This window comes from Zootoca vivipara, chromosome 4 (genome assembly GCF_965207765.1).
Source record: "Zootoca vivipara chromosome 4, rZooViv2.hap1.1, whole genome shotgun sequence".
In the NCBI taxonomy this organism is placed as follows: Eukaryota; Metazoa; Chordata; class Lepidosauria; order Squamata; family Lacertidae; genus Zootoca; species Zootoca vivipara.
This window is the reverse complement of record NC_142587.1, coordinates 57,540,283-57,561,233: the sequence shown is the minus strand read 5'-3', so window position 1 is coordinate 57,561,233 and position 20,951 is coordinate 57,540,283. Positions and strand designations below refer to the sequence as shown.

Here is a 20,951-nt window from a genome sequence, read left to right as displayed (position 1 = left end):
TTGCACCCCGAAAAGGCCATAAATAGAGTGCCGCTACTGTGCGTGCATGAAGCGCAATAGAACGCTTCTGCGCGTGCGCAGATTGCTTCTGTGTGTGCGCGCGCAGTGAACCTGGAAGTAAACACTTCTGGGTTTGCCGCGGTCGTAACCTGAAAAGCCGCAACGTGAAGCAAACTTAACACGAGGTATGACTGTAGTTGGAAACGTATTTTACTGGCAGAATGCTGGCTTAGACTTTCCTACCTTGCAAACACGTGCTGAATTATGAAACACAGAATATTTAAGTGTACTCAGAGCAAGAATAAAATGTTCTTTACCTTCCTAAATTAAAAAAAATGCTTTCTGAGATTTAGAAAATTGTACATTATATAAATGAATGGTGTGTCACCAGATCCTGGAGAAGCGGCTTACTAATTTTCTTACTGTCACAAAAATTATGTAGTCTTGAATTAGCCATGAGTTGAAAATCCCTGATCATCATCATCTTGTTGGCGATCACTTGTAGCCGAGTAAGATTGTATTCCATGAACACTGTCTAACAGTTGCCAGTTCCTTCTTTCCCAATACTCCCATGCCCCAGATTGGAATCTCGCCCAACTCTTGCAACAAAGTCACCCAGGAGGTTAATTTTACCTTCCTCATGCGTCTCTGATAGGATGGCATCCAGCTTTTCGGGGTGAGCTGAGTGGATCCTAAATAGGACTGCTCAGTCATGGATACAGCTGTTGAGCTATTCAAGTGCCTCATTCCTTGAGTCAGAATGACTGAATCTGTATCCACCACCCATGTGCCGGTCCATAACTAGGGGCTTCCAGATTTCATGGAACTGCCCCTGTTATCATTTGCCGATCGCCATGGGACTTTTTTGGCTTTGGGTTTTTGGAAAATGCCAGTTTTATGCGTGTAAATCACTGCACAGTCTTCACAGTAAGGCTCTATTCTGATGGCACAAGTATCATGACGACCAGTAGATTCTTATCATGGAGAGGGGTTCAACAGTAAATTCACTGAATGAATTTAGGTAGACTACCAGCACTCAGTCTCAGCCCCACTGTTTGGCAGAGTGCTCAGAGAATGGGTCTGAAGCACTTTAAGCCAGGAAAAGTATTACCTGTTTAAACCCTAAAGATTTATAATATACTCTGAACATTATTTTAAAGTGTTGATAACAATGAGAATGATTTAGGCCTAATTCACAATGTCATGCTAATAAGCCATCTTTTAAAACAAACTATGGTTTAATGTGAATAAGCAGTGTGCTGGTGCCTGCTGCTCAAATGTTCCTGTGCTGTTCCTCCTCCACTTCTACCGCTGTCATACCACAGGTAAAACAAGCCTAGTATGGCTCATTCCATTGTCCAAACCTAGCAGGGTGAGTGGCACAGGTGGTGGGGTGACATTTTTAATCAGTTTGGTGAATACATGATTTAAAAAATCATGTTTAATTTAATTTCCTTAGCATATGCCTATTATCTGTTCCTCCACTCTCCATAATAAATAAACTATAGTTATTTTACTGTAATGGAAAAAATTGTGTCAGCATCCCACACAGCCTTGGTGTAGTACATATTGTAGATCAGGGGTCCCCAGACTTACCGAGCGGCGGGCCGGTGCCCGCCGCGCCGACCGCGCGGTGGGCCGGACGGCAGGGGAGTGCGCGCGCAGCGGGCCGGAGGGCGGGGGAGTGCGCGCCCGTGCGGGGGAGTGCGCGCCCGTGCGCATGCGCACGCGCACACGGGCGGGAAAAAAAATCGCCGAAAATCGCTTGTGCGCATGCGTATGGGCCTCCCCCGACCCGGAAGTGCACCAGAAATGACCTCTTCCGGGTCGGGAGAGGCCCGTACGCATGCGCACAAAGAATTTTCGGCGATTTTTTGCCGATTTTTTAGATCGCCGCTGCGCCGTGCGCCGCGAGAGCGGGCGGCGGCAGCGGGCGGCGGGGGTCGTCGCGGGCCGGATTGGAAGGCCGATTGGGCCGCATCCGGCCCGGGGGCCGTAGTTTGGGGGACCCCTGTTGTAGATTTTCAAGATATATTTCATTGTCTATTCTGCATAGTCTAAAATAGCCCTGCAGTGATGGTGAGCGAAGTGAAATAAAATGTGGGTGGGTCTCTCTCTCTCTCTCTCTCTCACACACACACACACACATGACATGCTCTTTATCTCACAGTTGTGCATTTCTTTGTTGTTAGTTGTAAAGGGTTATTAGTCACACAGTTCCAGAAAAAACATTCTTACTAAAAGTGTTTTTAAAAATAAATCCATTTCTAAATGTGGAAATATTTTGGAATTTGAAGAATCAAAGCTCTGTTGAGCACAGGTCTTGAATCAAATCACCCTGCTTTGTGTATTAAAACATTAGGTATGTTAATAGAAATATTCGATTTGTAAGCAGTTTAAAATCTGCAGCCCACCCTGAACTGGTTTCTTGCTTTCAAGAAGTTAATTTTGATTAATGTAGGGTCAGTATTCTGTATCACTTGTGTTGGGTCGTTATATGCTGAAAAGGGGATTGCCTCCCCATCTGCACACTTCCTGCATTTTGGTATGTGCTTTGACATGACCAAGTCGTGAGGTTACCTTTGCCTGTTTACATGTGTAAAGAACAAGAAAAGGAGAACAAATGACAAGATGCTTCCTTTTTTGTATTTGTTTACACATGTGGAACTGACCAGAAGCATGGAATTACAAACACACAACATGTAAATGATAGTCTTGCCTTCCAGTATGGTGAGCCACTAGAAGACATATCTACAGGCCCTCCAGAATGTTTTGGACTACAATTCCCATCTTCCCCGACCACTGGTCCTGTTAGCTAGGGATCATGGCAGCTGTAGGCCAAAACATCTGGAGGGCCGCAGTTTGGGGATGCCTGGCCTTAGTAATCACAACATTTTTTTCTAAGTGCTCACAGGTGCTTAAGCAACTCATGTAAAGCCCCATATCTTGGGAGCTTTGTGTTCTACGTAGTATTTCTGCATGTTTGCATGTTATGGCAGGAATTTTATTTAGAATGACATGTTCTATAGGCATTACTGTAGAAATTGTTATAATTCCTATAATCTCAACAAGAAGAAAATAGCAAATTGCTAACCAGATATTTAAAAAGTAGCTGAAAAGGTTTGTGCTGATACACTTTAAATCATGGCATAATAATTGCAATAATTAAATTTATGTATCCGTGAAAGCTTATATTGTCATTAATATTAATAAGGATATTTGTTTAATCCAATAAAATGTATATACATTTAAATAAATAAGCATGTTAAGAGCCATGCTGCAGCAAACTAAAAGCCTATGGAATGCAACATCCTGTTTCTCACAGAGCTCAGCCAGGAGCCTATAGCAGGACATGAGCACAGTCACACTCTTCTGCTATTCCCCAGAAGCTGGTGTTCTCTCTGTTTTCAGAGCCTGAACATATTGTAATGTTTTCTGTCACTTCTCTGACCCTGCTTCATGCTGCGTCCAAATGAAAATAGTTAGCATCTAATGATTATCTTTTGGCAGCCTATGTGGGAACATTGGTGATTCTCCAGTTCTGAAGGCATAAATGTCCACTTAACACAGTTGACATCCACAGTCTGGGGTTTTGGCAGCCGAAAGTGCAGAATGGGAATTAGCTTGGAAAAGTAAATGACATAGGGCACCCTCATGCTGTGTCAGCACTTTACCTGGCTATTTTTATTTATCAGTTCAGATGCTGATTAGTATCACCTTTGTATAAAGTGCATCCTTTAATATATTATGTTAAAAAGGGAGAAATTGGATTTCCATTGTATGCTCTGGCTTGATGGAGGGAAATGTAAATCTGTAAGTTAGATGTAAAGCCGTAAAAGTGGGAAAGCTGTAGAGTTCATGCCAGGTACTTCATAACTTTGTTTATGAAAGCCTGGATGCTGGGAAATTCTTTACTAACAATTAGTTCCTGAGGAACTAATAATTTAAACAAGGCACAGGAAGCAGTTACGTACATATCAAACAGAAGTAACTGTGACATGAGGCGCATAAACAAGACATCACAACAGACACTTTGAGAGCTTTTAATGTATGTCTTTGTTTCTGATTCCATAATGATTGAGTATCTTTAAACAGATAACACTGCTCATTTCCCAAACATTAGTACAAAATAAGGTCAGGGAAAAGCACAATTCTTCTTAAAAGATAAAAGGCTTGTTTGTTTATAATACATGCACACATTGCCACCATAACACAAAAAATGTCTCCCACTGCAAAATGTGTGAATTGGAGAAGGTAGCTGTCAGATTGTAAGTTTGTATGGTCAGCAGCCTGCTAGTACCGGTAGTATGGCAGTAGGTTTAAGCATTACCTTATCTAAGCACTTAAGCCAGGTTCCACAGAGTCATGCAACTGGTTCTCTGAGCCCAAGGAGGCAGTAAGCTTTTTATTTTACTTTTTATTTTTAACAACAGCCCCCTTTCCCGCAGAGGAAAACTGCTTTTAAGATTGATGGGATTTCTACTAAATGAAAAAACCTAAAAATCCCACTTGCTTGTCTGCAATCCGTTGTGTGACCTGAAGCAACTCTTGGGATCTGGACTTAGATTGTAGCTAAGCCCTGCTACGGTATTATGTTAGTGAACTTCTTCTTTGCTGGTTATGCTGTGGCCAGATAAGCTTTGGGTAAGAGCCTAACACTGAGTACTTCATATAATTCCTTAAGTGTACTTGTATAAGGGACTGCCCCCTCCCCGAAGAACTATAATAAATTTTGCACACATATTTATGCTTTGTTATCTGGTGACATCAGCAGTGATTTTTTGACATGTTCAGCACATGAGGTTTTAAAATACAGTATAAAATTGCAGGCACTAAAGCCAGAAGGATAGATTTTTTAAAAAACTCAATTTTCAGTGTTTCAATATCAGCCTTTCTTTTGTGGTTAGTGATGTAGTATACGGTTGCTGGTTTAGGAACATGGATAGTGGAAATCTTGTATTACATCCAACAGTGTTCAGAACCATTGTGTGTGTGTGTACTTATTTACTGTCCACATCACTGTTTTACAACTTGCAGCCTGTATTTTATTAATGCAACATGTTTCAAATGTATTTTTTATCAGTACCTGGGTATTGCCATCTGATCAGTTCAGCATGCTCAGTGCCACTGTTGATGCTAAAGGGCACTGTGCTTCACAACTTTTAGGTGTGGGGTTCTTTTTAATGTTGTGAACCATCCTGAACATTGCTTTTATAGTGGAAAGGTGGTATGTAGTATTAAATAACCTTATATGGATAGTTTTTCTTTTTCTTGCGAGGAATATGCCAATACGATTGGCTATTTTGTTATTTGCTGTCTTAAGTTATGTCATGTTTGAATTTGAAATATATGGACCAAAATTAAAGGTCCTGTTTGTTTGTTTGTTTGTTTGTTTTTACAATCACTTTCCAGAGCTGTTTCATGAGACTTCCTAGTTACTTGACAACACCAGTTCATTTTTAGATGGTTGCCTATGATATTAAAGTACATGACATACTTGACATACGTAGTTGGATTTGGGATACCAACCACCCCCACTCCAGGGATGTTGGAAGCTGCAGTTGAACAGTGCTTGGAAAGCATCATAATATCTATTTCTGAGCTAGACTCTATGCATTGTATATTTATGGGCAGTGATACTTAAATAAGAGAATTCTGTATTGCGGTACAGTGGTTACCGCATGTTGCGAATGGGATCCATTCCGGCGGCCCGTTCACAACATGAAAAGGCCGCAACATGAAGCGCTGCATCTGTGTACGTGCACGACGCAATGTGGCACTTCTGCGCATGCACACAGGTTACAGATGTGCCGAACCCAGAAGAAACCCGTTCCAGGACTTCCGGGTTCGGCGCGTCCGTAACCTGAAAATATGCAACATGAAGCTGACGTATCATGAGGTATGACTGTATTTAAAATATTGAGATCCCGAGATAACAATGATTGCCGTTATGGGCTTAGCCCATGCTTTCACAGTAGTATACTGTGTGGTATTTTTCTATTTAGGACACTATTTTATGCTTTGAAGGCTCACTTTCTAATATGGTATAATGGCATGGGAAGATTGAATTGAACCCTTTTCTGTCCCCTAATTCTTTAGTTCTCACAGAAGTATTTGCTTTCATCTTAAGCAAATACGTGTTCTCCAGACTCTCCCGTAATATATGGTTTCAAAGACAAATAAAAATATCACCACAAACCTTCTCTTTCCACAAGCTGAAAGGGTTTTGTTGCCATGATTTGTCTTCGGTGCTGACCAGCTTTTTTATTTTTCAGCACCAGCAGACGTTTCTGAATCAGCTAAGAGAGATCACTGGCATCAATGACACCCAAGTACTGCAGCAAGCCTTGAAGGTATGGTGGTTTTCAAAGGTGATTCTGTGTTTATATCTGTCTGCATCTAAATAAGGTTCCTTCTGATGGACAGAAAGTTTTTAATATAATTGCTTTAAAATTATTTAAGTGAGGAATTCAGATAACGTAAAGTATGACAAAGGCTGGTTTAAAAAACACATACCTTCCTTTTGTATTTTGCCTTTGTTTTTCATCTGGTGAATGCCTATATGTACCAGATATATAGGCATTCACCGGATATAGACAGCCTTAGTTTCAGCAAGGTAGTGGCCTTTTGTACCATACCCTGGGGACTAGGAAATATAAGGGCCTTCCAAAATGGTTTATGTAAATAATGCTCCTGATGAAAACATGCCTGTAAAATACTTTATCTAACTAAGAAATACTATGTATGTGGAGCATACCATGCTGAAACCCTTTCTGACATCTGTCTGAGATGCTAACCTTTGACTCCATGTTGCCAGTTCACCAATGCAAGCAAGAAAAGATCTCTTTGGTTAAGGTTCAGCCTCCACAAGACCCTGCCACCTCTTGCTATTCAGTTGGGGAACGTATCTTTTATTACAGTCTCTGAACTTTAGAACAGGGAAAAGGCGTGTCTCAAGACCACATTGACACAAAATCTTACCTGCTTTCTCTGTTCTGTTCAGCTTTTATCAATTGTAAGCCGTTTTACTCTTAGATTTGCTACTTGAGAATGTGTCTAACAGAAAAGTGAATTCATCTCAAAATATTTTAATCCAAATATATAAAAGAAAGTATGGGCTTCTTTCAGAAAAAGCAATCTTGTAGGACTTTTTGTTCTGGTATTTCACCAAATACTTGTAGTATGGCATGTATGCTTTGAGCTTTTGCATTAGTGTTATCAAATTATCATCCTCAGGGCTGGCAAAATGTTTTTAATTCCAAGTCATCAGAATAAATTTTAAGCAACTGGTTAATTGGAAGATGTGTATTTGTGTCAACATTCTTAAAAGGTAAAGGGACCCCTGACCATTAGGTCCAGTTGTGACCGACTCTGGGGTTGCGCGCTCATCTTGCGTTATTGACTGAGGGAGCTGGCGTACAGCTTCCACGTCATGTGGCCAGCATGACAAAGCCGCTTCTGGCAAACCAGAGCAGCACACGGAAACGCCGTTTACCTTCCCGCCGGAGCGGTACCTATTTATCTATTTGCACTTTGACGTGCTTTCGAACTGCTAGGTTGGCAGGAGCTGGGACCGAGCAACGGGAGCTCACCCCGTCGCAGGGATTCAAACCACCGACCTTCTGATTGGCAAGCCCTAGGCTCTGTGGTTTAACCCCCATCAACATTCTTAGGCACCTGCATTAGACATCATTGGATGACTAGAATTTTTCTACTCTGCTTAACTGATTGCTTATTTCAAATATTTTTTATTTTAAATTCTTCTTGGAATCAGCTTACCCAAGGAACTAAACACTATGAGTATCATCCAACAAGAAGTAAAGCACTTTTAATTTCTGTTGGTTTTCCAGTCGTAGAGAGTCCTTCTGCTGAAACTAGTGAGACTGTGCACAAATCTATCACCTTCTTTAGTGCGACTTAATTTACATGTAAATAATTTTATGGTAAGTTTCTAACCATGAAATTGTATGCATTGTGTGCAGGTGTAAAGTAATTCGTGTTAGTTTTGGAAGCTAGCTCTGACAAGATTGGTTGGTTATAAGATGGCATACTAATAAGTTTATTCTGTTACATTTAAAGGATAGCAATGGGAATTTGGAGTTAGCGGTTGCTTTCCTTACTGCAAAGAATGCTAAGATTCCTCAGCAGGAAGAGACAACGTACTATCAAACAGCACTTTCTGGCAATGACAGATACATCAGCGTAGGCAGCCAAGCAGATACAAGTAAGTGGTTTTTTTCTGTGTTACTGAAGTACCAACCAAACTAAATGCTTGGTCAGAAAATCCTCTTCTCACTCCAGTCTGATATTTTATATTAAGTGTTTCCTTTATGCCTATAGATCTTGGAGGTTTTGGTTAAAGTGATATATTTTTCAAGAAGTTTGTCTTTATTGAAAACACAATAATATAGTAATATAACAGAAAATGAAAGGGAAACCACGAGGGTACATCTAGTGCACTCAGCTTTCACCATTTGAAAAACAACATTAATATCTGGTAATTATGATTTCGCTGCCCTGGAAAATTGCTGACCTACTATCTTTATACCCCCATCTGTGTACTTTTAGAAATGCCTCCAAATGAGTAATTACTTCAAAATATGAAGCAAGAAAATATTACTCTGATTAGTGAAGCTTATCAATAAAATATCAATCCATATCAAAAAAGCCATGTGAAAACTATTTGTGTTTGGAATCCATATGTCCCAGTGCAAGCCCATTTAACTTGAGAAGTGTTACAAAATCCCAGAAAACTCACAATTTGGCCAAAGAACAGCGCATAGATTTGAAATTTAAAGTTAATATATTCTGTGATTAACAAAAGTATGTACTGTTGAGTAAGACTAGTGTAACAGTAAATAAGTCTGACCTGTAGCATTCATTTTTAATGCTAAGTGAACCTGAAGCACCTCACACTAGATTTCTAAGCATCACACCCAACCCTTTTGTTAATATAGACTTGCATTTCATTTTTGTGTTCTGTCATGATTATGACGGGTGTAAGAACTCTGGATGCTTTTTTTCCTACTAGTTGGCAGAAAAACTTGCTGTTCAGGAACAAGGAAAGGGAAAAGTGTATAAGCTTTGGAAAGGCCAATAGGGTTTGTCCTTGGCACATTTTGAAGTTTCTCCATGTTTAACAATGGATAGTGTTGTCTGATTTGTAATGATAGTGCTCTTGTTAAAATAAAGGAAATGAAAGACTTATTTCCTTGGAACACACTTAGGAGAGAAGCAGACAAGCTCCAACCAGTGTGACAGCAGCTGTTTAAAGTTACCTTGTTTTCCATCTCTAAATACATGAAGCATTCTGTGTGGAAAGCTGACAGTCTGCAGCCTCTAGTTTTTTTAGCAATCTAACCATTAGCACATATTTTTGAGCAGTTTTGTGGGCATGACACTGTTCAGATCACCAGAATCTGCAGATTAGAACAGCCACCTTGACCTTTACTGACCACTATATTATATGATCTGGTCATACATGCATATCCCAACTTATTAGACCAAGATATGCATGAGCTTTGTACCTGCACATTACATCCTTGTACCGTCCCCTTCCTTCCTTGAGTACTGCAGGAGTTTATAGGATAATAAACTATAGTTTCCCATTATTTCCAAACCACAAATCTATAGTTACCAGGTTCTGAACAAACCTGGTAGTTTGAAATTAGTTTCAGGTGATAAGCTGAGCTGCAGCCCAAATTGGATTGATTACCTGGTTAGATTTTTTTTAATGTCAGAAATTGATGTATTTATACACTCTAGGGAAATATTACGTATTTCACAGGTTGTATTGGATAATCAACTGAGGTTTCACAAGCCATAGTTTATGAAGTTGTGGCCACATGCTCCTCCTCTGGTCCTCCTCTTTTCCTTTCTTCCATTGTGACTGGCTTTCCTTGTGGAGATCATGGCTTGGATTGTCAGGGACATTAAACCCAAATCCCCCCAAGCCTGTACCATTGTTCTGAAACCAGCATGAGATAAGATGAGGGAGGAGCATACCATCACACCACTCAATAATTCATAGCTTCATAAGTCATGGATGATAACTACATGGATGATTGTCCACATATGGCCAATCTTTAATGATAGTGTTGAATAGAATGTTCAGAGAATGAAGCTGGCCAATGTTGGTATAAACTAGCTTTGAGTTATCTGTAGTGGGTTTGCTTTTCATTCTGTTGCATTTTTAATTTTGAGAAATGCAGTTTTGCATTTCAGATGTGATTGATCTCACAGGGGATGATAAAGATGATCTTCAGAGAGCAATTGCTCTCAGTTTGGAGGAATCAAACAGGGCATTCAGGGAGACTGGCATAACAGATGAGGAACAAGCCATTAGCAGGTAAGCAAATAAGAATAAAATATTGGTTTTCTTTATGAATGATAGTTTCTTTGTTGCGGTGTGCTCTAGATATTAAAAATCACTCTCCGTATGCGTGAATTTGTTAGAGCTACCTATTTTTGTAATTCTTCAGAGAAGAGTTTGTGAAGGTGGATTTGACATTAAACTTTATCTGAGATATTTTAGTATTAAAATTTATTATGGCTCTGTGTGTGACAGCCACATCCAGGAATTGGCTGTCTAGGAACTGGTTGCTGCTGCAAGCTTCCACTTAAAGTAGAATTGCTGTCTTCAGAATTAGTATACCATAGGTTCTGAGGCCCACTGAAACATGTGGAATTATTTATAATGCTTGTAATATATTGGGGGCACCAGCAATGCCTAACATTTAACCTTCCAGCTATTGCACCATGGTGGCTGATAAGAGTTATAGTTAAGCAACATCAGGAGAACCACATGTCAGCCACTCCTGCTTTAAATGAAAGCTGCCCACTCCCTACTTCTTCTGCATGCTTGGTTCTGTTTTCTTCCCCTTCCTCCATACATTTCTGTGCCCTTAAAAGACAAACCCATTCAGTCACTTAGAAGCAACCTAAAAATGCTCCATATTTTACATGGTTTCATATTGCGATTAAAATCGGAATTGGACAAATTCCTGCACTATCAATGACTAATACCTAAATAACATCAGAGGCAGTATGCCACTGTGGACTAGTTGCTTGAGACAAAAGCATGTAGGGGCTGCTGCCTTAATTCCCTGCTGGCAGACCTTCTTGAAGCATCTGTTTTACTATCATGGGAAACAGGATGCTGGATTAGAAGAACATCTGGTCTGGATGTCAACATCAATTAGCCTTTGGTGCCTGTAAAGAATAAATAGCTAAAACAAATACATAAACATTGAAGTGATGACTTTAATAACATTAAAACTTACAATAAAACATTTCTAGTAGCCAAATGCCAGTCAGGTATCAGTCCTACAAATTTGCAGAGTATCATTGTTGCTATATTGAACAACAAAGCAACATGTGTGAAATTTTCATGTCTTTGAATATTATGCACAAAGTTCCTGACATAACTTACTATTACTTTTGCTATGATGTGCATGTTGTCTGCTTACCTTTGTTATTTCTGGATGTCCTTTACCGTGTTTCTCATATTATAAGTCATGTCTTATATTAATTTTTTCTTCAAAAAAACACGACATGGCTTATTTTTGAGGGATGTCTTATTTTTTAATAAAGTGCACGCGGGCGCTGTTTGCCGGGCTTGTCAAGCCCAGCAAACAGCGCCCGCCGATCTTCGGTGACAGGCGGGGGTGGGCGGAGAGCTGAGAACGATCTCCGCTTCCCCCCCACCCCCGCCTGTCACACAGGACAGGTCCGAAGATCGGCGGGCGCTGTTTGCCGGGCTTGTCAAGCCCAGCTAGGAGCGCCCGCCGACCTTCGGTGACAGGCGGGGATGGGGGGAGAGCGGAGAACGATCTCCGCTTCTCCCCCACCCCCGCCTGTCACACAGCACAGGTCGGCGGGCGCTGTTTGCCGGGCTTGTCAAGCCCAGCAAACAGCGCCCGCCGATCTTCGGTGACAGGCGGGGATGGGGGGGAGCGGAGAACGATCTCCGCTTCTCCCCCACCCCCGCCTGTCACACAGCACAGGTCGGCGGGCGCTGTTTGCCGGGCTTGTCAAGCCCAGCAAACAGCGCCCGCCGATCTTCGGTGACAGGCGGGGATGGGGGGAGAGCGGAGAACGATCTCCGCTTCTCCCCCACCCCCGCCTGTCACACAGCACAGGTCGGCGGGCGCTGTTTGCCGGGCTTGTCAAGCCCAGCAAACAGCGCCCGCCGATCTTTGGTGACAGGCGGGGGTGGGGGGAGAGCGGAGCACGATCTCCGCTTCCCACCCCCACCCCCGCCTGTCACACAGCACAGGTCCGAAGATCGGCGGGCGCTGTTTGCCGGGCTTGTCAAGCCCAGCTAGGAGCGCCCGCCGATCTTCGGTGACAGGCGGGGATGGGGGGAGAGCGGAGAACGATCTCCGCTTCTCCCCCACCCCCGCCTGTCACACAGCACAGGTCGGCGGGCGCTGTTTGCCGGGCTTGTCAAGCCCAGCAAACAGCGCCCGCCGATCTTCGGTGACAGGCGGGGATGGGGGGAGAGCGGAGAACGATCTCCGCTTCTCCCCCACCCCCGCCTGTCACACAGCACAGGTCGGCGGGCGCTGTTTGCCGGGCTTGTCAAGCCCAGCAAACAGCGCCCGCCGATCCTCGGTGACAGGCGGGGGTGGGGGGAGAGCGGAGCACGATCTCCGCTTCTCCCCCACCCCCGCCTGTCACACAGCACAGGTCGGCGGGCGCTGTTTGCCGGGCTTGTCAAGCCCAGCAAACAGCGCCCGCCGATCTTCGGTGACAGGCGGGGGTGGGGGGAGAGCGGAGCACGATCTCCGCTTCCCCCCCACCCCCGCCTGTCACACAGGACAGGTCCGAAGATCGGCGGGCGCTGTTTGCCGGGCTTGTCAAGCCCAGCAAGGAGCGCCCGCCGATCTTTGGTGACAGGCGGGGGTGGGGGGAGAGCGGAGAACGATCTCCGCTTCTCCCCCACCCCCGCCTGTCACACAGCACAGGTCGGCGGGCGCTGTTTGCCGGGCTTGTCAAGCCCAGCAAACAGCGCCCGCCGATCTTCGGTGACAGGCGGGGGTGGGGGGAGAGCGGAGAACGATCTCCGCTTCCCCCCCACCCCCGCCTGTCACACAGGACAGGTCCGAAGATCGGCGGGCGCTGTTTGCCGGGCTTGTCAAGCCCAGCAAGGAGCGCCCGCCGATCTTTGGTGACAGGCGGGGGTGGGGGGAGAGCGGAGAACGATCTCCGCTTCTCCCCCACCCCCGCCTGTCACACAGCACAGGTCGGCGGGCGCTGTTTGCCGGGCTTGTCAAGCCCAGCAAACAGCGCCCGCCGATCTTCGGTGACAGGCGGGGGTGGGGGGAGAGCGGAGAACGATCTCCGCTTCTCCCCCACCCCCGCCTGTCACACAGCACAGGTCGGCGGGCGCTGTTTGCCGGGCTTGTCAAGCCTAGCAAACAGCGCCCGCCGATCTTTGGTGACAGGCGGGGGTGGGGGGAGAGCGGAGAACGATCTCCGCTTCCCCCCCACCCCCGCCTGTCACACAGGACAGGTCCAAAGATCGGCGGGCGCTGTTTGCCGGGCTTGTCAAGCCCAGCAAACAGCGCCCGCCGATCTTCCGTGACAGGCGGGGGTGGGGAGAGAGCGGAGAACGATCTCCGCTTCCCCCCCACCCCCGCCTGTCACACAGGACAGGTCCGAAGATCGGCGGGCGCTGTTTGCCGGGCTTGTCAAGCCCAGCAAACAGCGCCCGCCGATCTTCGGTGACAGGCGGGGGTGGGCGGAGAGCGGAGAACGATCTCCGCTTCCCCCCCACCCCCGCCTGTCACACAGCACAGGTCGGCGGGCGCTGTTTGCCGGGCTTGTCAAGCCCAGCAAACAGCGCCCGCCGATCTTCGGTGACAGGCGGGGGTGGGCGGAGAGCGGAGAACGATCTCCGCTTCCCCCCCACCCCCGCCTGTCACACAGCACAGGTCGGCGGGCGCTGTTTGCCGGGCTTGTCAAGCCCAGCTAGGAGCGCCCGCCGATCTTTGGTGACAGGCGGGGGTGGGGGGAGAGCGGAGAACGATCTCCGCTTCCCCCCCACCCCCGCCTGTCACACAGGACAGGTCCGAAGATCGGCGGGCGCTGTTTGCCGGGCTTGTCAAGCCCAGCAAACAGCGCCCGCCGATCTTCGGTGACAGGCGGGGGTGGGGGGAGAGCGGAGAACGATCTCCGCTCTCCCCCCACCCCCGCCTGTCACCAAAGATCGGCGGGCGCTCCTTGCTGGGCTTGACAAGCCTAGCAAACAGCGCCCGCCGATCTTTGGTGACAGGCGGGGGTGGGGGGAGAGCGGAGCACGATCTCCGCTTCCCCCCCCACCCCCGCCTGTCACACAGGACAGGTCCGAAGATCGGCGGGCGCTGTTTGCCGGGCTTGTCAAGCCCAGCAAGGAGCGCCCGCCGATCTTTGGTGACAGGCGGGGGTGGGGGGAGAGCGGAGAACGATCTCCGCTTCCCCCCCACCCCCGCCTGTCACACAGGACAGGTCCGAAGATCGGCGGGCGCTGTTTGCCGGGCTTGTCAAGCCCAGCAAACAGCGCCCGCCGATCTTCGGTGACAGGCGGGGGTGGGGGGAGAGCGGAGAACGATCTCCGCTTCCCCCCACCCCTGCCTGTCACACAGCACAGGTCCGAAGATCGGCGGGCGCTGTTTGCCGGGCTTGTCAAGCCCAGCAAGGAGCGCCCGCCGATCTTCGGCTCTGTCCCCCGATGCGCGACGGCTCGGGGAAGCAGGCAGGGAGCTCCTGCTGGGTCCCGCGCCTTCGCCTCTCGCTCGGTCGGGGCTACACGACATGGCTTATTTTCGGGGTATGTCTTATTTTTCACCAACCCTTAGAAATCCTGTCATGGCTTATTTTTTGGGGATGCCTTAAAATATGAGAAACACGGTATGTCTTTGTTCCAAGTGAGTAGTATTCAACTAGGACTTCCCTTGTCTTGGGATTTTAAAGTATGCTTCCTGAGTGCTGATATATACCTCTTGGGAATTCAATTGTCTATTTTCTTAAAGGACACTAGATGGTATTCTAGGGAAGAAGTACTGTAAGTTCTATGAAAAGGAACGTAGGGTTTGGAAAATTCATCTTGCAACTATATGTTATGGTAATCCTATGGTAGGGAGCTATGTGCTAGTTTTAAAGTCAAAGTAAACCAGGTTTTCACTATCACATTTTATAGTTTTATTTATTTTATAAAATAAAATATGCCACTTTTATGTAAAAACAAAAAAATCCTCACAGCAGTTTACAAAGCAATGATAGTATCTCCTTATAACATGTTAACACAATTTTCCTTCATAATTCTTTATTAGAGAATATTTAATTCAAGCTTTATAACATGGAGATTGGTCTAAATATTGTAGAAATAAAAAATGGTTCAAATAAAAAATGTTTTTTTAAATATACTTGAATACTTTCATTTTCCAAAAACAGAGGTGGTAGTTGTATTAAGCTTATATGCCACTAGATAGCAACTTTAACAAGAAAGTCTTATCGCAGCTTAAAGGCCAACAAATTTATTATTTCATAAGGGCCTCATTCACCCTTGGTTGACCTTCTAGGGGCCACTTGTTAGCAGTGGGTATGGCCAGTCCACATTCTTACACACAGAACACATGCATGCAGATCAGATGACGTATAGAAATTTAATTAATAATAAAAAAATCAATAAAATTGCTATATATAAGCCCAGTTGCATAATCATTATTTGTTGGAAAAATCTGTACTGATGTATCCTAAGTTTCTGAGCTGTTGTGTTTCCCGTTATGACATGATCTTAATATACTATTGCTTACTTTCCATTTTCTCATTATTTCATTTATTTCTAAGAGTTTTAGAAGCCAGCATAGCAGAAAACAAAGCAAGTCTGAAAAGGACACATCCGGAAGTGTGGAGTGACTCTCCAAATCCGTATGATAGAAAACGTCAAGATAATTGTCCGGTGGGATTGAAAAATGTTGGCAATACATGCTGGTTCAGTGCAGTTATACAGGTAGAAGATTTATACACTTAAGTAAAAAATTAAACCATGGTATGTACCAAGCACCTATGTATACCGGAGGTACAAGTAACTGATTTAACACACAGAGAACATGCTGTGCAGAAACATAAGACGAAGCAGCAGAAAATGTTCAGTATTATCTACACTTAACAAAATCAATTTGACATTAGAATTGCCACTACATTATGGGATTGATACTAAAGAAATCTTGGTTATTAAGAAGATAAGCATGCAATGATGCTGCTGCTGCTGCTGCTGCTGAATACCCTGTCCATCTGGCTGGGTTTCCCTAGCCACTCTGGGCGGCTTATAGCATATATAAAACCATAATAAAACATCAAGCATTAAAATGAATAAGTCAATGAATTAGTTTGGCTTCATCCAAACTGTGGCTTGACTCAGTTGCTTTGTGAAACACATGTGGCACTCCTGTATGAACACTAGGAAGGCCCCTGGAACAGTACAAGTTTTATGGCACACAGCATGGAACCAAAGCTGCAGGTTCGATCCCCGTAAGGGACAGATGCATTTTCCTGCATTGCAGGGGGTTGAACTAGATGATTCTCAGGGTCCTTTCCAATTCTACAATTCCATGAAACACTGTGATAAAACCACAGTGTGTGCTGGAGTATGTCCTTGTAGACATCTGGGTGATCCTTTTTGCCTCTATGTAGTCCTTCTTTTCTCCTCTGTGATGGTGTTATGCCAGGCATCCCCAAACTTCGGCCCTCCAGATGTTTTGGATTACAATTCCCATCATCCCTGACCACTTGTCCTCTTAGCTAGGGATCATGGGAGTTGTAGGCCAAAACATCTGGAGGGCCACAGTTTGGGGATGCCTGGTTTTACGCCAATCAAATAGAGAAGGACGGATGAACTTTTCACAACCTAGTTTTCCCTAATGCTTACAATAGACCACATTTCCAGTAGTTGTACATGTCCAAGTAGTGGAAAATTAATCTCGTCAAGAGGCTTGAAAACTGACCTTAGTCTTGTGATTGCATATTAATGCCACCCATATGCAACTTTATACCTCTTAGTCATATTATATTTGCTGCTACCTACCACATACATGGTACATGTAATAATTTGTTGTTGTTGTTGTTACAAATTTGAAATGAGATGATTGCCTTAAAATTGCTATCAAAATGCTAGGTTTGATACATTACAGTTTTGTAGTGACAGAAATACAGATACTTAAGTTTATCTGTTTTGTTTGACAACCAGAACAGATTATGTTTCAAGTTACCATCCTCGTTGACTTCATGTGGGATAAATTTGAACATTACCTACTACAGTATTTATTTAACCACAGGATTGATAGGCTCCTTAGATTGCATCCACTGTGGGACAATATTTCATGCTTTCCCTAGGGGTCTTTTGAAATCTGACACATTTTAATAAGAGGTCAACAATGTGCAATGTTGCTTTCATTAATAAATGACATGCTGTGTGGTATAGTACTACGGTGAAACGAAAATAAATCTTACACTGCTGACACAAATTTCTCTTTCAAAACTAGTCCTAATGAAAGTTTAACTATACTGATGTTGTCTTTTTATGGATCATTTCTTTGGTTTCCACCACTTGCATTTTAAGCCAAAAGTTTATTTTTGTTCAGTCAGTATTATCTGCCAGAAAAGCAAAGTTGATTTGAACGTTCTGTTAGACTGTGTGGTACCACAAATCTCTGTGTGGATACAATATTTTCTGGAAACTTAAATTCCATACAACTTCCATGCATGCTAGCTTCAGCACTGAAGATGATTTTTAAAATATATTTCAGCAGTGCATCTATAAGTGAGCAATACTAAATATGAAGACCCCAAGACCTCCACTCAAAGCCATTATAGAATCTGCTTCTTAAAGTTTGTAGAATATAACATCTATATCCTGAGATTTATTTAGCCCTTTACTTTTTCTAGTACTTACCATTCATCCATTTTTTTATCCTGCATAGTTCTAAAATCAATAACAGTAACACATCTTCAGTTAAGCATAAATGTCTTCATTAATCAGAAGATAAAAATATCTAGCATGAATCTCTTTGGTTCTTTTCTAATCATTTGCTACCCTTTTAAGTAGTGCATAGGCTCCCACGAAGCTCTCCCACCGTCTCAGTTGTAACATATTGTAGAGCGTGCTTTTTGTGTGGTGTGTTCTCTTCCCTTTAATACCATAGTTTTTATGAAAGCTAAGCATGATTCAGACAGCAGCTTGATGCCAAATGTTACATTGCCATTGACTCTACATTGTGGAGATGTGTGTTGCATCCCTGAATCCATTATAACCCCCCGAACAAGGAAGAAGCACAAGTAGCTCAAGCCTTTTTTCACCTTGCTTCTTCAGTAGTACCTAAAATGCTATTTGTAGGGTTGACCCACCCAAATTCAGAGATTCAGAAACCATTTGGGTCTCAGCTGGTCAGTCCTGCACTCTGTGCAATGGTAGAAGGAGCAAGAGGGAGAACTGCTAGACTTCATAACGTTTGAAGTTTGAAGTGCTGCCATTTAATTCAGATGCCTTTAAGGCTGCTGTCCTTTGTACAATTACCCAAGAGTGAGTACACGGCATAGCGTGATTTGGTTCTTAGTAAACTTGAAGGCGTTTGAGTTGTGTGTCTAACTTCTTTAAATGACTTTCCTGCCCCCCCCCAAATGATGATGATGATGATGGACCTTTCCCCCCTCAGCTCTGAGCTAGAACTGGTGTGTTGCTAGGAAGCTGCTATTCGCAAAGGTTTTTATGTATAGCTTGTTACCATGGCACTTGATGTCAGTGTAGACTTGGCAGAAAGCAGCAATCTCAAACCAGAACAGTGAGACAATTTGAAATTAGTTTTGAAAAGCTGGGAGCTTGTATAAATGTGTTCAGCTTAAGGTTTGATATGTTAAATATTCCGAAGAGCTTGGGCATATGGGGATTGTTAAGCATAGTATATGACCAGAGGGTATGTTGAAGCTGCATTTGGAGTGCCCTCCAACTATCTTTTAAAATATGGGTAGGATTCCTATGTCCACAGCTGAACTGCAACAGGGGGGTGAGGCAGGATCTCTAACTGGACAAGTAAAAATCTCTACTGTTGGTTAACTCTTGTCAGCAACCTGCACATTCTTATACTGGCTATCTTACAGTTCCCAGAGAAAGCATGTATTGTTTATACTGTACAATGAACCATTTACACTCCACATTTTAAATACCTTCATCCATTCCTTTTAAGAGGAAAAAAAAACTCAGAAAATACGGTTTCTCCACAAAGCTTTTCAGAATAAAGCAAAAAGCATACAAGGCACTCCATATGGGCTACAACCCACAAACCAGTTCTGTACTTCTGCTGTATTTTTAAGTATGTTAAAGTGTAAATACCAAACACATTAAATGATCTGCAATTTTAAAAGGTTATATAAAATGCCTTTTCTTTTTCAGTCGTTATTTAATCTGCTGGAATTCCGAAGGCTAGTCTTGAATTATAGTCCTCCTGCCGGCGCTCATGATCTGCCCCGAAACCAAAAGGTATAAGTAGAAATATGCATTACGAATAGACTAGCATAATGCTTTTCCTAATGCATAATACCCCACTGCGTTTTGCCCCAGTTTGGAAAAATTCAGATGTGGTATTGAAAGAATTGTGTGGAAAGGGTCATATTCATCAGTGTACAACATTAGCACTAAGGTTCTGCTGCATGCGATGGAAACTATTATTTATTAGTTTTCTTACCTGCCATTAACTGAGATCTCAGTGTGGTTTGCAACAATTCAAAAATGCATTACTGAAATCAGTTTAAAAAAATTGCAGCCATGAGAATATGGTGGGACCTAATCTATTATTATCCTGGTTGTCAAAGGCCAGCATAAAGGAGTACATCTTCAGCATACAACAAAGACAGCATAATGAAGATGCCTGATGCACATCTGTGGGGAGGAAATTCAACCCCTTAGGGACTGCCATAGAGAATACCCTCTCCCAGGCTGCCACCTCCTGAACTTCTGAGGACTACCCCCTGCCAATCTTAATGCCCAAGACGTCTGTAGGGAAGGAGGCAGGGGTGTTTTTTTTACATTCTAAGGCCTGCAGAGAGGCATCTAAGTTCTTGAAATTGCTGCAGACTTTCAGCAAAGTGGATTTTACTTTGCATTTAAAGACAAGCAAGTAAAACTAGCTTTGGACACCAGCTGCAGATAATAGAATTGAGCTTCAAGGGTTGAGAGAAGTCTTCATTCCCATTTCCATCACTTCTGGTGACTTGTGGTGCCATGCTGTGCAGATAATTGGTCACCTTTACAGGGGTTTAAGATATCGATATCTGTGTAACTGTTACCTATTTAATGCATGGGAATCCTGGGATAGTGAAAGGGAAGAAAGGGATTTGCCTCATGGCAGAGGACTAGAACTTATACCGTAATTTATCATTTGACACTAGTATAACTGGTGTCTTGGTTTATCTAGGCCATCAGTCCCCTTTCTGTGGAATGGAATTGAGGCAGGGAAATAAGAAATATTTTTCCTGTCTTAAAACGGTACAACTGTTATTGGATTTGTGGTAGTAGGAGTCATTCATTGAGCTGTTTCACCCCTCCCCACCCCACCCCCCTGAATATGTTTAGTCATTTTTTGAGAGACAAGGTTATGATTAGTATTGCAGAAAAGCATTCTTGGTAGTTTATTTATGCAGCAGTAATCTAGAAATTATAATGTGGCAATATAAAGTATTAAAAAAAACCAACCTCATAACTGTTTGTTTATTTTGTACACAGGAAAATAGAAATTTGCCTTTTATGCGTGAGCTAAGATACTTATTTGCACTTCTTTTTGGCTCAAAAAGAAAATATGTTGATCCATCAAGAGCTGTGGAAATCCTTAAAGATGCGTTCAAATCTAATGACTCTCAGCAGGTAATATTAATATTCTTTCTTATTTTGAATAGAAATAACCATATAAATTATAGTT

The 20,951-nt window shown here is 43.6% G+C and overlaps 1 protein-coding gene across 6 annotated transcripts in view; it reads left to right on the top strand.

The window, feature by feature from the left end:
* USP25 (ubiquitin specific peptidase 25) overlaps positions 1-20,951 on the top strand; it is a 57,126-nt gene that overhangs the window by 11,028 nt on the left and 25,147 nt on the right. For 4 of the 6 annotated variants that reach the window (XM_035114628.3, XM_088667981.1, XM_035114627.3 and 1 more), the window contains exons 2-7: positions 6,276-6,353; positions 8,080-8,224; positions 10,225-10,348; positions 15,832-15,994; positions 19,430-19,516; positions 20,759-20,896. In XM_035114628.3, coding sequence (XP_034970519.1) covers positions 6,276-6,353; positions 8,080-8,224; positions 10,225-10,348; positions 15,832-15,994; positions 19,430-19,516; positions 20,759-20,896 — 735 coding nt within the window. Of the gene's footprint in view, positions 1-6,275; positions 6,354-8,079; positions 8,225-10,211; positions 10,349-15,831; positions 15,995-19,429; positions 19,517-20,758; positions 20,897-20,951 lie in introns of those variants that run through there. The other 2 variants (XM_088667983.1, XM_088667982.1) reach the window with 2 other exon arrangements.